The sequence below is a fragment of the Haematobia irritans genome, chromosome 4 (genome assembly GCF_050003625.1).
Source record: "Haematobia irritans isolate KBUSLIRL chromosome 4, ASM5000362v1, whole genome shotgun sequence".
Taxonomy (NCBI): domain Eukaryota; kingdom Metazoa; phylum Arthropoda; class Insecta; order Diptera; family Muscidae; genus Haematobia; species Haematobia irritans.
Window position 1 is genome coordinate 101,043,447 of NC_134400.1, and position 18,702 is coordinate 101,062,148.

An 18,702-nucleotide genomic window follows, 5' to 3' on the forward strand; every position below is an offset into this window, starting at 1 on the left:
TCTACTAAAGATCGGTATACTAAACGATGGATTTCATCGTTCTAATCATCTTAGAATTAAATTCTGAGTCGATTTAGCGATGTCCGTCCGTCTGGCTCTTCATGTATTTTTGTGTTCAAAATACAGCTCGCAGTTAAGGTCCAAATTTGGCATAGGGTCCCTTATTCATATATCTTTTGCCCGATTTACACTCATACGACTACATAAGCCAAGTTTTAAACTGATCAACGTGAAATTTTGCACAAACCCAGAGAAGGAATATGATATGAAACAAATGTTTCAAGAGCACGATGTTACTTTTTTACGGAGACTATGTAATATTTTTGTCGCAAAACTATTCTTTTCTCGTCAAACATAACATGCTTTCCGAAACCAGATATATAATTTACGAGAAAATAACATGGTTTCGACAAACACGTTAAATGTTTACCGTGAAAAAGTAACATTATGCTCTTGAAACATTGCTGCGGTGATAATTTTCCTTCTCTGCGTGCTGGGGGGTAGAATTACAATTTTAGTTATTCATACCAAATTTGAAAATTAGAAATTGGTTCTGATTTAGGTATACCTCTCATATATATTTTTCGCCTAATTTGGATTTAATTGACCCAGAGATTTTGCCTTTATTTTCTTCAAATTTTGCACAAAGAATACAATTGCCGAATTACGTTGAAATCGGTTTAGACTTAGATATAGCTAATATATAGGGCAGAACTCAGTGATAAGAGAGAAGTTCACCAATGTGGTATCACAATGGACTGAATAGTCTAAGTGAGCCTGATACATCGGACTGCCACCTAACCTAGATATAGCTCTCATATATATCTTTCGCAGGGCTTAAATTTATAGGACCACCGGAGGCCAAAGTTTTATTCCGATTTACTTAATATTTTGCACTGAGAGTAAAATGACCATTTTAGCATTGTGTGCCAAACTCAGTTCAAATTGGTAAATATTTAGATACAGTTTCTGATTTGGGGAAGAATGATTCATATTTTACACCCATTTTCAACGGGATTTTACTCGAATTTATTTGACATTTTAAACAGAGACACAACATTCTATCGATCTGTGCCGAATTTGATCCAAATCGGATCAAATTTAGATAAAGTGCCATACATTCTTCCAATTTAGGCAAAAAAAAGCACAACGTCAGCGATGATTTTCACAGACTTTGCACAGAATCGGTAAAGATTTTGATAAGGCGCCGATAAATTATAAAATCATAAAAAATTCATAAAAATGGATTTAGCCTAAAAAATGTTCCCATTTTTTTTAAATCACAACATTGTTGTTTTCGCAGGGCGTTAGCTGATCTAATTTTTATACCCACCACCATAGAATGGTGACGGGGGTATAATAAGTTTGTCATTCCGTTTGTAACACATCGAAATATCGATTTCCGACTATATAAAGTATATATACTCTTGATCAGGGAGAAATTCTAAGACGATATAACGATGTCCGTCTGTCTGTCTGTCTGTCTGTTGTAATCACGCTACAGTCTTCAATAATGAAGCAATAGTGCTGAAATTTTGCACAAACTCGTCTTTTGTCTGCAGGCAGGTCAAGTTCGAAGATGGGCTATATCGGTCCAGGTTTTGATATAGTCCCCATATAAACCGACCTCCCGATTTGGGATCTTGGGCTTATAGAAATCGTAGTTTTTATCCACTTTGCCTGAAATTTGAAATCTAGAGGTATTTTATGACCACAAAGAGGTGTGCCAAAAATGGTGAGTATCGGTCCATTATTTGGTATAGCCCCCATATAGACCGATCTCCCGATTTTACTTCTTGGGCTTATAGAAACCGCAGTTTTTATTCAATTTACCTGAAATTGGAAATCTAGAGGTATTGTAGGACAACAAATACGGGTGCAAAAAATTGTGAGTTCGGTGCATAGTTTGGTATAGCCCCCATATAGACTGATCTCCCGATTTTACTTCTTGGGCTTGTAAAAACCGCAGTTTTTATTCAATTTACCTGAAATTGGAAATCTAGAGGTATTGTAGAACCACAAATACGTGTGCCAAAAATTGTGGGTATCGGTCCATGTTTTGGTATAGTCCCCATATAAAACGACCTCCCGATTTGGGGTCTTGGGCTTATAGAAACCGTAGTTTTTATCCAATTTGTCTGAAATTGGAAATCTAGAGATATTTTAGGACCATAAAGAAGTGTGACGAAAATTGTGAGTATCGGTCTATATTTTGGTATAACCCCCATATAGACCGATTACCCGATTTTACTTCTTGGGCTTCTAGAATCCGAAGTTTCTATCCTATTTGCCTGAAATTGGAAATCTAGAGGTATTTTCGGTGAGTATCGGTTCATATTTTAGTATAGCCCTCATAAGAACGATCTCCCGATTTAACTCCTTGGGTTTCTAGAAACCGTAGTTTTTATCTGATTTGTCTGAAATTGTAAATATTCTGGTATTTTAGGCTCACAAAAACGTGTATCGGATTAAGTTTTTATCGGTCCATTTGGTAATGCCTCCATATAGACCGACTTCACTTCTTGAGGGTGTAGAAGGCGCACTGATCATGAAAATTGCTTGAAACTCAATGTAAAATTTCCAGGTTTTACTTCTACAGATTTAAGATTTCAAATCAAGACGTTATTTTATAATTTTCTTGCACACTTACAAGAGATGTTAATGATTCCTCTAAAACTCAAACAAAAATGGTTCTTATAAATCCAGAATCTGATATAGTGATATAGAAATCTTTAAATTTATCTTCGGGAAGTGTCCTCAAGCCCTTCTGAAATTTCAAAGGAAACCCTAATATTTGGTTTATGGTGGTGGGTATTTAAGATTCGGCCCGGCCGAACTTACTGCTGTATATACTTGTTAAGTCTAGAGATTTTATAAAAGTGTAACAAATTTTGTACAAATTGGTTTAGTTTTGGAAATATATGTATTCCAATTAAAACCTTTATACAGATCACAAAAAATTTGAAGAATTTGAGATGGTATCAAAACTATATTCGGCGCAGCAAAAATATTTAGACTGTCACTACTCGTTCAATATGTATAGCATCACGATATGTTCAGCGATGTCCGTCTGTCTGTAAATGCTGGAGGACTCTAAAGATATCCACTTGTGGATTTCCATTCAAACCACACTATCACGCTTAAATTCCATCACGAATAACTTTATTTCTGAATGCTATAGATCAAAAAGTTTTTGTAACCTTATAAATAATAAAAGAATATATCTGTCTGATATAAGACGAGCGATTTAGATATTATTGCAACCTGAAATTGCTTGCAATACGTATAAGTCAACGTGATGGAGTTTGATATCAATATTTCGATGCGTTACTAATGTAATCACTTAGTTAGTATAACCCCTTCCCATAATGGAGGGTATACAAATTATTTTTCTGTTGTGGAATTTTCTTTAAAAACTACATGAAATATTCCAACTTTGCACATAAACAAGAAATCATATGTGTTTTACTATGATTAATGGTGGGTTTGAAGGTTTAAAAGTTATAAGGTAAATTTCGACGGCGAGGAGAAATAATTTACTTTCTAAAGATATTTAATTTCTTTTTAAGAGATGTGTATAGCGTTTGTCTTATTGGATAACATGCAAAGCCGACGAAACCCTTTTTGGGGAATGAATCTATTGAAAAGGTGAAAGATGGTTTGACGTGACATACTTCCGCTGTGGCTTTTCATAGTGGACTACAATAATGTACGTTGACATTTGTGATTTGCTATAATAATTTACTTGTAATTAAGTTTTATTACAAATTACAACATACCGGAAAAAAATATGTTAAAAAGGGAAGGAGAAGTTAGGTTCAATGCTAAGTTTACGAGTTAATCAAGCAATTAAAATAGCATCACTTTTTTATATAAATAACAAGTATATACGGCCGTAAGTTCGACCAGGCCGAATCTTATGTACCCTCCACCATAGATTGCGTAGAAACTTCTACGAAAGACTGTCATCGACAATTGAATTACTTGGGTTGTGGTATCTTAAAACTTCTTAACATCGTTTTCTAAATTGTGAGTTAGTCCATACGTGGTATATATTAGACAAAAAAGTTATGTATAGTTAAGTCTACAAATAATTACGAATCGATATGGACATTTTGCACGGTACGTAGAGAGCCAGAATTGAAATATGGGGGTCGCTTATATGGGGGCTATATACAATTATGAACTTGATATGGACCAATTTTTGTGGGATTGGAAATCGATTTATCTGAGGGATATATATAACTATAGACCGATATGGACCTAGTTACGCATGGTTGTTAACGACCATATACTAGCACAATGTACCAAATTTCAACTCACTCGGATGAAATTTGCTCCTCCAAGAGGCTCCAAAACCAAATCTCGGGATCGGTTTATATGGGGCTATATATGATTATGGACTGATATGGAACACTTTTGGCATGGTTGTTAAATATCATATACGATCACCACGTACCAAATTTCAAGCAGATCGGATGAATTTTGCTTCTCCAAAAGGCACCGGAGGTCAAATCTGGGGATCGGTTTATATGGGAGCTATATATAATTATGGGCTGATAGGAACCAATTCCTGCATGGTTGTTGGATACCATATACTAACATCACCTACAAAATTTCAACCGAATGGGAAGAATTTTGCTCTTCCAAGGGGCTCTGTAGGTCAAATCTGGGGATCGGTTTATATGGGTCCTATATATAATAATGGAGCGATACCGACAAATTTTTGCATGGGGGTTTGAGGCCATATATTAACACCACGTACCACATTTCAACTTAATCAGATGAATTTCGGTCTTCCAAGAGGCTCCGGAGTTCAAATCTGGTGGTGGGTTTATATAGGGGCTATATATAATTATGGACCGATGTGGACCAATTTTTGCATGGTTGTTAGAGATCATATACTAACACCATGTATCAAATTTCAGTTGGATGGGATGAAATTAGCTTCTCTTAGAGGCCTCGCAAGCCAAATCGGGGGATCGGTTTATATGGGGGCTATATATAATTATGGACCGATGTGGACCAATTTTTGCATAGTTGTTAGAGACCATATACTAACACCATGTACCAAATTTCAGCCGGATCGGATGAAATTTGCTTCTCTTAGAGGCCTCGCAAGCCAAATTTGGGAGTCCGTTTATATGGGGGCTATACGTAAAAGTGGACCGATATGGCCCATTTGCAATACCATCCGACCTACATCAATAACAACTACTTGTGCCAAGATTCAAGTCGATAGCTTGTTTCGTTCGGAAGTTAGCGTGATTTCAACAGACGGACATGTTCAGATCGACTCAGAATTTCACCACGACCCAGAATATATATACTTTATGGGGTCTTAGACCAATATTTCGATGTGTTACAAACGGAATGACAAAGTTAATATACCCCCCATCCTATGGTGGAGGGTATAAAAACGGAATATTGGTCTCATTCATGATTGTGGTGAAATCTATCGATGTCCATCCGTCCGTATGTGGAAATCACGGTAACTTCCAAACGAAACAAGCTATCGCCTTGAAACTTGGCCCTAGTATTTGCTATTTATGTAGGGCAGATTTTTTTGCAAGGCAGATTTTTTTGCAAGCAAAAAAGATTGGATGTCCTTCCAAAGGCACAACTTTAAAAGCACTTCCAGAAGATTCACTCCCAATGATGGTCTTCATTTTAACTACCCAGGAAGTTATTTTAATCCAATGTTTTATAACATTGTTTTTTCATACTTTTAATTGGTAATTTGAACTTTTTTGTTTCAAATAGGTTAACAACAGAGTAAGAATGCATACAAATCGTTTAAATTTTGTCGAAAAAAATGCTAAATCCAATCAGAAAATATTGTGAATTTTTGAAAATATTTGAGGTCAAACGTTTCCGACAAGCGTTAGAATCCATTAAAAATTATAAAAAAAATATAAAAATTATTTATTTGACAAAATATCACAGAATTTTTTAATTTACATCCAAAACATTGAATTCGGATCACATCTAAGGAAGTGATGCAAATTCAGTGCAACTGCTGTTGAAATGGAGAACTTCCGTCCTATGACAGGCCCATGTTAAATTCATCGCTTCTGCGTCAATTTTGCACCACTTCCGGATCCAAGAAAAACATTTTCATTACTTTTTTGGTGACGCTTTTTTTGGTGGATCACTTTTAGGTATAGCGATATATAAACCAATTCCCAGATTTTAGGTTAGGTTTGGTTCTAGAGGTTGACACCAATTCTTGAATTGAATTGATGTCCAATTGATGTCCCAATTAATGTTTTTTTAACTTTTTAGAAATCGATTAGAATTTTAATTAAAACAAGTATATACGGCCGTAAGTTCGGCCAGGCCGAAGCTTATGTACCCTCCATCATGGATTGCGTAGAAACTTCATCTAAACACTGCCATCCACAATCGAATTACTTAAGTTGCGGTAACGCTTGCCGATGGCAAGGTATCTTAAAACCTCCTAACACCATCTTCTAAATTGTATGTCCATACGTGGTATATATTAAATCAAAAAAGATCGATCCAATACGTATATAATTCAGTTTGACAAAGTAGACATAAAATTTTGACAAAATTTTCTACAGAAAGAAAATATTAAAAAATTTTCTATGGAAATAAAATTTTCACAAAATTTTCTATAGAAATAAAAATTTTGACAAAATTTTCTATAGAAAGAAAATTTTGACAAAAATTTCAGAAATAAAATTTTAACAAAATTTTCTATAGAAATAAACTTTTGACAAAATTTTCTATAGAAATAAAATCTTGATCGATTATTTTTGGCTCGAGTGGCAACTATGATTATGAACCGAATAAAATTTGAACAAAATTTTCTATAGAAATAAAATTTTGACAACATTTTCTATAGAAATAAAATTTTGACAATGATGAAAATTTTATTATGAACCGAATAAAATTTTAACAAAATTTTCTCTAGAAATAAAATTTTGACAACATTTTCTATAGAAATAAAATTTTGGTAGATTATTTTTGGCTCTAGTGGCAACCATGATTATGAACCGATATGGACCAATTTTTGTGTGATTGGACCAATTTTGGTATGGTTGTTAGCGACCATATACTAACACCACGTTCCTACTTTGAACCGGATCGGATGAATTTTGCTCCTCCAAGAGGCTCCGGAGGTCAAATCTGGAGAACGTTTTACATGGGGGCTATATATAATTATGGACCGATATGGACCATGTTCCAAATTACAACCGGATTGGATGAAATTTGCTTCTCTTGGAGACTTCGCAAGCCAAATCTGGGGATCGGTTTATATGGGGGCTATATATAATTATGAACCGATGTGGACCAATTTTTGCACAGTTGTTAGAGACCATATACCAATATCATGTACCAAATTTCAGGCGAATCGGATGCAATTTGCTTCTCTTTGAGGCTTCGCAAGCCAAATCTGGAGATCGGTTTATATGGGGTCTATATATAATTATGGACCGATGTGGACCAATTGTTGCATGGTTGTTAGAGACCATATACCAACATCATGTACCAAATTTCAGCCGGATCGGATGCAATTTGCTTCTCTTTGAGGCTCCGCAAGCCAAATCTGGGGATCGGTTTATATGGGGGCTATATATAATTATGGACCGATGGGAACCAATTTTTGCATGGTTGTTAGAGACCATATACCAACACCATGTACCAAATTTCAGCCGGATCGGATGAAATATGCTTCTGTTAGGGGCTCCACAAGCCAAATCTGGGGATCGGTTTATATGGGGGCTATATATAATTATGGACCGATGTGGACCAATTTTTGCATGGTTGTTAGAGACCATATACCAACACTATATACCAAATTTCAGCCGGATCGGATGAAATATGGTTCTTTTAGAGGCTCCACAAGCCAAATTTGAGGGTCCCTTTATATGGGGGCTATACGTAAAAGTGGACCGATATGGCCCATTTTCAATACCATCCGACCTACATCGATAACAACTACTTGTGCCAAGTTCAAGTCGATAGCTTGTTTCGTTCGGAAGTTAGCGTGATTTCAACAGACGGACGGACGGACGGACGGACATGCTTAGATCGACTCAGAATTTCACCACGACCCAGAATATATATACTTTATGGGGTCTTAGAGCAATATTTCGATGTGTTACAAACGGAATGACAAAGTTAATATACCCCCATCCTATGATGGAGGGTATAAAAATGTGATATTTTTTGTCAATTTTATATATAATATTGACTCAAAATTTCAACTCGACCCAGAATGTACATATATACTTTATGGTGTCTGAGACCAATATTCTGATGTGTTACAAACGGAGTATAAAAACGATACCAGGGACATATTGCGCTAAACATATAATCGAGCCTCACGAATTGTTAAGAGAGAAGTTCACCAACTGTGGTATCACAATGGACTAAAAAAAAATAATTTAATTATTCGTGATTGTCTTTAATAGGTGTTTGTGGATTGTTTACTATGGTATAGTTTAGCGCTTTCGGCCATTTTTAATTGTTTCCCAGAAAAAAGAGTGTAAACACACAACTCAGAACATTTATATGATTTAGTGATGATTGGAATATGTCTCCAAATGCTACCAATATTTCCCTCAAATTAAAAAAAATTGCCAGTGATGATAATAATCGTGTCAATCGCTAAATTGTTATTCCAATGCTTCATTCAATTTTTTATTTATAAATTTTTAGCAGAAATTCTTTTGGATATTCTGAAGTTTCATTTTTTAAAATTTTAAGTTAGTCACAAGAAACGGGTTTGTGTTTGCGGCCATGAATTAGACTCTTACTATTCCCTTTTGCAATAAGACAATAGTTCAGCATATGTGCATCCTTTTAATCGACAGCACTCATCAACGATGCCATCTCGACGCCTTCGAATTTTTGCCATCATGTTGACTTCATCACTAAGAACGATATCACCTAAGGCCGAAAAGGGTTCAAAGATATCTAAAGAAAAAAATATTATAAAAATTAGATGTTGAAGTGGAAAATGTCTATGAATAGTCCTCTTTTGTAAATTAAATATATGAATGAAATTTACCTGATTTTTTTAGTCGGGTGTTAAAACCTGTAGCTTCGCATACTGTCTGAATGGCATTGTCCAATACAGCTCCACAGAGACGAGACTGACCAACGCTCTCTTGAAAAAGAAGTAGCAATACAATAAATCCTGCAACCTTCATTGTGGCTTGTATATGGGGTCCCGTTTGAAATCCCGAACGTTACTGCACTTTCTTTAATGGCGAATGTCATTATTTATAATGAAACCTACTGAAATTACTTTGTTATCCTTTCGCGTATCACGTGGGCGTACTTTTGTGTCACAACCCTTCTACACTTTAATAACAAGAAAACAAAATTCATAATATACGCATAATTTGCATCTGATTTTAAAAATAGTTCAGTGACGTAAAATGTAGTATTGGACGAAGATAAACACAAACATGAATGATATGCGCATTTTTGTACACTTAAATTTAATAGAAGTCTTGAAATAATGGTGGCAATTACTAGTCGAAAAACAAATAATTACGGCCGAAAGTTCTCCACCATGGACACAAGTTCTACTAAAGACTGTCGTTCACATGACATCGTATGAAGTTTGCTACGGACCAAATTTCAACCGAAACGGATGAAATTGACTCATTTAAGAGGTTCCGAAACTCAAATCTGAGAATCGTTTTATATCGGGGCTATATATGATTATGGACCGATACAAAACAATTTTTGCATGGTAATCAGGGATTTTGACCTTCGGTATTGATTCCGAGCCAAAGATTCGGTTTCTTTAAAATAAAGACAGTTTTGAGGGAGTTATCTGTCTTTAAATCTATGCTCCATAATTTTTAAATTAGGATATAGATCTGATTTATCGAATTTTAATTTTTTTTTGCGATATATTAGGCCCGATGTATCAGGCTCAGATTATTGAGTCCATTGTGATACCACATTGGTAAACTTCTCTCTTATCACTGAGTGCTGTCCGATTCCATCTTAAGCTCAAAGACAAGGGACCTCCTTTTTATAGCCGAGTCTGAACGGCTTTCCACATTGCAGTGAAACCACTTAGAGAAGCTTCGAAACACTCTGAAATGTCACCAGCATTACTGAGGTGGGATAATCCACCGCTGAAAAACTTTTTGGTGTTCGGTCGAAGGAGGAATCGAACCCACGACCTTGTGTATGCAAGGCGGGCATGCTAACCATTGCACCACGGTTGCTCCCTTTAAAAACTTTACATCAAAAATCCCTCATATAAATATAAGCCTATATTTGAAGCTTTTTTGTCTTTCATTCAAATATTCAATATCTCAGTTAATTTAAAGATTATTTCTTTAAATCAAAAATGACTTTCTTTACTTTCATGAAAATTTGCCTTACTTCAAAGACTTGCGACATTAAAGAAGGAAATAATTAAATTAAAGACTACACGCTCACAAAAAATCGCTTCTGTAACATATACTCCCAAACATATTTTGCTTCAAGCATATATATTTTTAGGTATTGCTCAAACATTTATATGTTTGATCTCTTCCAATATATAATATGTTTGAAAGCATATTGGTCTAAACAATATATGTTTGGGTAGTCTAAGTTCCAAACATTTTGTACTTTTGCATCCAAATTCAATAATGTTGTCTTCCAAAAAACAATATGTTATTATGTGAACATATAATATGTTTGGAAGCATTTTGCACCCAAAAATATTATATGCTTAAAAAAAATTCTCCCAAACAATATTGTGCTCAAAATTTTATTTATTTATTTATATATTTACAATCATAATGAATTATGAAAATAAACAGGTAATATAGGTGCTAACAACAAAGGTTTTCGACCTGAATGCTCAAAATTTTGTTTCTGCCCAATTGTATATTCCCCCACATCTTTCTCACTTCCACGAGATTTTTTAGTTCTTAGCACCTTTGTCTGTAATACAAACATTGTAGAAGAAATTATTCAATTGTATGATTTTTTATACCCTCCATCATAGGATGGGGGTATATTAACTTTGTCATTCCGTTTGTAACACATCGAAATATTGCTCTAAGACCCCATAAAGTATATATATTCTAAGTCGTGGTGAAATTCTGAGTCGATCTGTCCGTCTGTTGAAATCACGCTAACTTCCGAACGAAACAAGCTATCGACTTGAAACTTGGCACAAGAGGTTGTTATCGATGTAGGTCGGATGGTATTGAAAATGGGCCATATCGGTCCACTTTTACGTATAGCCCTCATATAAAGGGACCCTCAGATTTGGCTTGTGGAGCCTCTAAAAGAAGCATATTTCATCCGATCCGGCTGGAATTTGGTATATGGTGGTGGTATATGGTCTCTAACAACCATGCAAAAATTGGTCCACATCGGTCCATAATTATATATAGCCCCCATATAACCCGATCCCCAGATTTGGTTTGTGGAGCCTCTAAGAGAAGCATATTTCATCCGATCCGGCTGAAATTTGGTACATGGTGTTGGTATATGGTCTCTAACAATCATGCAAAAATTGGTCCACATCGGTCCATAATTATATATGGCGCCCATATAAACCGATCCCCAGATTTGGGTTGCGGAGCCTCAAAGAGAAGCAAATTTTATCCGATCCGCCTGAAATTTGGTACATGATATTGATATATGGTCTCTAACAACCGTGCAAAAATTGGTCCACATCGGTTCATAATTATATATAGCCCCAATATAAACCGATCCCCAGATTTGGCTTGCGAAGTCTCCAACAGAAGCAAATTTCTTCCAATCCGGTTGTAATTTGGAACATGGTCCATATCGGCCCATAATTATATATAGCCCCCATATAAAACGTTCTCCAGATTTGACCTCCGGAGCCTCTTGGAGGAGCAAAATTCATCCGATCCGGTTCAAAGTAGGAACGTGGTGTTAGTATATGGTCGCTAACAACCATACCAAAATTGGTCCAGTCACACAAAAATTGGTCCATATCGGTTCATAATCATGGTTGCCACTAGAGCCAAAGGTAATCTACCAAAATTTTATTTCTATAGAAAATGTTGTCAAAATTTTATTTCTAGAGAAAATTTTGTTAAAATTTTATTCGGTTCAAAATAAAGTTTTCATCATTGTCAAAATTTTATTTCTATAGAAAATTTTGTCAAAATTTTATTTCTATAGAAAATTTTGTTCAAATTTTATTCGGTTCATAATCATAGTTGCCACTCGAGCCAAAAATAATCGACCAAGATTTTATTTCTATAGAAAATTTTGTCAAAAGTTTATTTCTATAGAAAATTTTGTTAAAATTTTATTTCTGTAGAAATTTTTGTCAAAATTTTCTTTCTATAGAAAATTTTGTCAAAATTTTTATTTCTATAGAAAATTTTGTGAAAATTTTATTTCCATAGAAAATTTTTTAATATTTTCTTTCTGTAGAAAATTTTGTCAAAATTTTATGTCTACTTTGTCAAACTGAATTATATACGTATTGGATCGATCTTTTTTGATTTAATATATACCACGTATGGAAGATGGTGTTAGGAAGATGGTGTTAGGAGGTTTTAAGATACCTTGCCATCGGCAAGCGTTACCGCAAGTTAAGTAATTCGATTGTGGATGGCAGTGTTTAGAAGAAGTTTCTACGCAATCCATGATGGAGGGTACATAAGCTTCGGCCTGGCCGAACTTACGGCCGTATATACTTGTTTTATTTTAATTTTACCTTTTGCCGGACGGGGATTCCAACAGCGGACCACACAGTTTGTAAGGATCAAAGAAGTAGCTGATCAATTGCCCAAGGAAAAATAAAATGTTAATTTTGTAATAACAAGCAACAACCACCAACTTAATTCAATATCGCTCCCTGTTAAATAGCGCTCCAAGCTACTAAACACATATATGTTTATAGGTTATTTCTAAATTAATATATGTTTCCATCCAAGCATATTATATTTACAAACATTTTATGTCCCAAACATAATATGTTCTAACATATTAACATATATGTCCCAAACATGTTATGCTAGTTTATGAACATTATATGCTTGCACTCAAAAATATTGTGTTTAAAAATTTGTGTTCCAAACATATAATGTTTATAGCCAAACATATGAAAAACAGTCTTTTTCATCCGTGTATAAACGTTCTTTTAATTAAAATTTGTTTATTTTAAAGAAATTTGTCCTTAATATTGTTTAAATTGCGTGAGCTAAAGTTTACTCGGTTTTAGTTAATTTAACTAACGTACACAAAAAAATTATTAGAGTAGAGGAAACTTTCTCCAAACACAATAATTCCATGAACTAAAATAAAGTTAAATTGGCTTTAGTGAAATAACGAGTTCACTTTTTTTTGAGTGTAGGTTGTAAAATCTTTTATATTAGGTCAATATTTTTTTAACTGCACATACTAAAATTTGACCGGATCATATGAAATTTGATCTTTCCCGTAGCCCCAGAAGTATAATCTGGGGTCGGATAATATGTGTGTGATATACACTAATAGGAAAAATTTCGTTATATTAACGAAATGTATCGTTAAAAGTCAAGCAATGAAACAAATTAATACAACGAATGTTTTCGTTAATATAACGATATTTCTGCAAATCAACGTAACGTTTTGTACTATTAACGAATATTTTCATTGCATTAATGAAAATGTTCCGTTATATCAATGAAAATTTTTCGTTGGCTGACTTTTAATAAAATTTTCTTTGTGTGTACCTAAACGTGGTTCAATATGCCCCATTTGTAATACAGCTACTTATGGCAATAGCTTATTTCGTTCGGAAGATAGTGAGATTTCTATAGAGAAACGTACAGATAGACACCGCGAAATCGACTCTGAATTTGATCACGACCCAAACTATATACCTTAGGGGGCCTGCGTTACAAATGGAATCACAATGTTAGTATACCCCCCCCCCCCCCCCCCTCCCAATATTGTGGTGCAGGATATATAGCATTTTCAACTCAAATGAAACCTTTTTCACTTCAAATGAATCCTTTTTCAAATCAAATGAAACCTTTTTCAAATCAAATGAAACTTTTTTCAAATCAAATGAAACCTTTTATAAATCAAGTGAAACCTTTTTCAAACCAAATGCAACCTTTTTCAAATCACATGAAACTTTTTCATTTCAAATGAAACTTTTTTCAAATCAAATGAAACTTTTTTCAAATCAAATGAGTCTCTAAAATCAAAGGAATTCTTTTTAATGAATGAATTTATAATTAGCCCGCAAAATTACTTTCGAAGGAACTGCTATATCACTAAAAGCAAAAATACACTTTTTTGAAGAATTATGTGTTACTTTCATATTTATACACTCAACTGATGCTAAAATTATTGATTATCCCTCTTAAATATACGCTCGTTTTTAATTGAATATAGTTATGGTAAATTTTATTAAAAAATTTATTGGGATTTTTAATTAAAGTCACTATAACTAATCGATGTCTAATAATCTCAAATTTCATCCAATCGAAAATCCACAAGTTATAGTAACTATTGTAATTTTTCATACGAAATAAAAAAAAAAAAAACAAGTAAGAAAAGTCTAAAGTCGGGCGGGGCCGGCTATATTATACCCTGCACCACTTTGTAGATCTAAATTTTCCATACCATATCACATTCGTGTTGGGGGCTATCTATAAAGGTTTGCCCCAAATACATATATTTAAATATCACTCGATCTGGACAGAATTTGATAGACTTCTACAAAATATATAGACTCAAAATTTAAGTCGGCTAATGCACTAGGGTGGAACATAATGTTAGTAAAAACGAAAAAAGTAAGGAAAGTCTAAAGTCGGGCGGGGCCGACTATATTATACCCTGCACCACTTTGTAGATCTAAATTTTCGATACCATATCACATCCGTCAAATGTGTTGGGCGCTATATATAAAGGTTTGTCCCAAATACATACATTTAAATATCACTCGATTTGGACAGAATTTGATAGACGTTTACAAAATCTATAGACTCAAAATTTAAGTTGGCTAATGCACTAGGGTGGAACACAATTTCAGTAAAAAAAAAAATATTGGAAACATTTAAATCTGAAGCAATTTTAAGGAAACTTCGCGAAAGTTTATTTATGATTCATCGCTCGATATATATATGTATTAGAAGTTTAGGAAAATTAGAGTCATTTTTACAACTTTTCGACTAAGCAGTGGCGATTTAATAAGGAAAAGGTTGGTATTTTGACCATTTTTGTCGAAATCAGAAAACCATATATATGGGAGCTATATCTAAATCTGGACCGATTTCAATCAAATTTGGCACACATGACTATATTACTAATTGTACTCCTAGTGCAAAATTTCAAGAAAATTGGGCCAAAACTTTGGCTTCTGGGGCCATATAAGTGCATATCGGGCGAAAGATATATATGGGAGCTATATCTAAATCTGAATCGATTTCAACCAAATTTGGCACGCATAGCTGCAATGCTAAATCTACTCCCTGTGCAAAATTTCAACCACATTGAGCCAAAACTCTGTCATTTAGGACCATATTAGTCCATATCGGGCGAAAGATATATATGGGAGCTATATTTAAATCTGAACCGATTTCAACCAAATTTTGCACACTTGACTATACAATTGCGCGGTGGTAAATGCCCCTTCGCTCAAGCTCAGGTCCAACAATGGTTATCATTCGCCGACAATGAAATCGTCCCTGCTTCTTGTGCCTTGGTATTCCCCTTGTTGGGCATTATGCCCCAACAAAAAGGTAGCACTGCCAAACAAGATGTTGAAGCCGTTTTGAAATTGTTGAACAATAAATGCACTGGTACTCCTAGTGCAAAATTTCAACCAAATTCGGCCAAAAATCTGGCTTCTGGGGCCATATAAGTACATATCGGGCGAAAGATATATATGGGAGCTATATCTAAATCTGAACCGATTTCAATCAAATTTTGCACACTTGACTATACGACTAAGTGTTATGTTTGCACAAAATTTCAAGCAAATCGGTATAAAACTATGGCTGCTGGGTCCATATTAGTGCATATCTGGCGAAAGATATATATGGGAGCTATATCTAAATCTGAACCGATTTCTTCCAAAATCAATAGGGTTCTATTCTGACCCAAATTAGGAACATGTGCCAAATTTGAAGGCGATTGGACTTAAATTGCGACCTAGACTTTGATCACAAAAATGTGTTCACAGACAGACGGACGGACGGACATGGTTATATCGACTCAGGGATCCACCCTGAGGAATATTTGCCAAAGACACCATGTGTCTATCTCGTCTCCTTCTGGGTGTTACAAACATATGCACTAACCTATAATACCCTGTTCCACAGTGTGGCGCAGGGTATAAAAAAAAACAAATTTCTTTGAAGTCAGTTGTAAACTAAAGGTTTGGTGACATTATAAGTCAAAATATTTTTTTTTTGTGTACGGAACCTATATCCAAATCCGAAGTTTTTTTTGGAAATTTTCATACCCCAGCAAAAAAATACGGAAGTTCTTCCTAAGTCATTACCAGTAATGTATATCCAAAAATGCTTTTCTAGAGATAACAAGTTAGGAAAGTCTAAAGTCGGGCGGGGCCGACTATATTATACCCTGCACCACTTTGTAGATCTAAATTTTCGATACCATATCACATCCGTCAAATATGTTGGGGGCTATATATGAAGGTTTGTCCCAAATACATACATTTACATACCACTTGATCTGGACAGAATTTGATAGACTTCTACAAAATCCATAGACTCAAAATTTAAGTCGGCTAATGCACTAGGGTGGAACACAATGTTAGTAAAAAATATAGGAAATATTTAAATCTGAAGCAACTTTAAGGAAACTTCGCAAAAGTTTATTTATGATTTATCGCTATATGGGAGCTATATCTAAATCTAAATCAATTTCAACCAAATTTGGCACGCATAGCTACAATGCTAAATCTACTCTCTGTTCAAAATTTCAACCAAATTGGGCCAAAACTCTGGCTTTTAGGACTATATTAGTCCATATCGGTCGAAAGATATGTATGGGAGCTATATCTAAATCTGAACCGATTTCAATCAAATTTTGACTATACTACTAACTGTACTCCTAGTGTAAAATTTCAACCAAATTCGGCCAAAAATCTGGTTTCTGGGTCCATATAAATCCATATCGGTCGAAAGATATATATGGGAGCTGTATCTAAATCTGAACCGATTTCAATCAAATTTAGCACACTTGACTATACGACTAAGTGTTATGTTTGTACAAAATTTCAAGCAAATCGGTATAAAACTATGGCTGCTGGGTCCATATTAGTGCATATCGAGGGAAAGATATATATGGGAGCTATATCTGAATCTGAACCGATTCCAAAATCAATAGGGTTTCATTCTGACCCAAATTAGGAACATGTGCCAAATTTGAAGGCGATTGGACTTAAATTGCGACCTAGACTTTGATCACAAAAATGTGTTCACAGACAGACGGACGGACGGACAGACGGACATGGTTATATCGACTCAGGGACCCACCCTGAGCATTATTGCCAAAGACACCATGTGTCTATCTCGTCTCCTTCTGGGTGTTACAAACATATGCACTAACTTATAATACCCTGTTCCACAGTGTGGCGCAGGGTATAAATATGGGAAATATTTAAATCTGAAGCAATTTTAAGGAAACTTCGCAAAAGTTTATTTATGATTTATCGCTCGATATATATGTATTAGAAGTTTAGGAAAATTAGATTCATTTTTACAACTTTTCAACTAAGCAGTGGCGATTTTATAAGGAAAATGTTGGTATTTTGACCATTTTGGTCGAAATCAGAAATATCAGAAATCGTCTCCTTCTGGGTGTTGCAAACATATGCAACTTATATATAATACCCTGTTCCACAGTGTGGCTTAGGGTATAAAAATAGATCTGTTATGTTTTTGTATTACTTAATAAATAAAATTTTATATGAACTTGAAACTGAAATGTGACTGTTTGTCTAGCTCCGACAAATCCCGGAATGTGCGGCGTAACGTCCCGGATTTCAGTAACCACCATCTGACAACACTAGTTCAGATACAAATCTGTACACGTCTGATTGTACATGTTTCCGTTCTTTTAATCTTCTTTGTCGATAAAGCTCGAATTAATGATTAATTATACCCTTCGCCACACTCTGGAACAGGGTATTATAAGTTAGTGCATATGTTTGCAACACCCAGATACCAAAATCAATAGGGTTCTATTGATTTTGGAAGAAATCGGTTCAGATTTAGATATAGCTCCCATATATATATTTCGCCCGATATGGACTTATATGGCCCCGGAAGCCAGAGTTTTACCCTAATTTGTTTAAAATTGTGCATACGAAGAACAATTAGTACTATAGTCTCGTGTGCCAAATTTTATTAAAATCGGTTCAGATTTAGATATATCACCCATACATATCGTTCGCCCGATTTACACTCACATGACCACAGTGGCCAATCTTTTACTCCGATTTAAATGAAATTTTGCACAAGGAGTAGAATTAGCATTGTACACACAAAAAATTATCACCAAAATTTTTTCAATTAAACACTTAATTGAATTTGGAAACGGATTCAATTAATATGTTAATTGATTCAATTAATTATTTAATAAAAATCCGAATAAAAACCAATTAAAAAAATGATTGATATTTAATACGTTTCCAATTAAAATATTAATTGATTCAATTAATTTGTTAATCAATTCGGAAATAATTTTCAATTACAAACG

The 18,702-nt window shown here is 34.5% G+C and overlaps 1 protein-coding gene across 1 annotated transcript; it reads right to left on the reverse strand.

Moving 5' to 3' along the window:
• Positions 1 to 8,642: 8,642 nt before the first annotated feature.
• Positions 8,643 to 9,211, reverse strand: LOC142234675 (insulin-like peptide 3). The gene is made up of 2 exons (XM_075305848.1): positions 9,041 to 9,211; positions 8,643 to 8,946 (listed from the first exon to the last, which is right to left on the reverse strand). The coding sequence occupies exons 1-2, from the start codon at positions 9,180 to 9,182 to the stop codon at positions 8,786 to 8,788; spliced, it is 303 nt and encodes a 100-aa protein (XP_075161963.1). The 5' UTR covers positions 9,183 to 9,211; the 3' UTR covers positions 8,643 to 8,785.
• Between the last annotated feature and the right edge of the window lie 9,491 nt (positions 9,212 to 18,702).

What these genes read in the sequence shown, in the direction of transcription:
- LOC142234675 (XM_075305848.1), bottom strand. Translation starts at nt 9,182, where the DNA reads ATGAAGGTTGCAGGATTTATTGTATTGCTACTTCTTTTTCAAGAGAGC. An exon ending in CACCCGACTAAAAAAATCAG is followed by an intron (nt 8,947 to 9,040) that starts GTAAATTTCATT and finishes TTTTTTCTTTAG; the next exon opens with ATATCTTTGAACCCTTTTCG.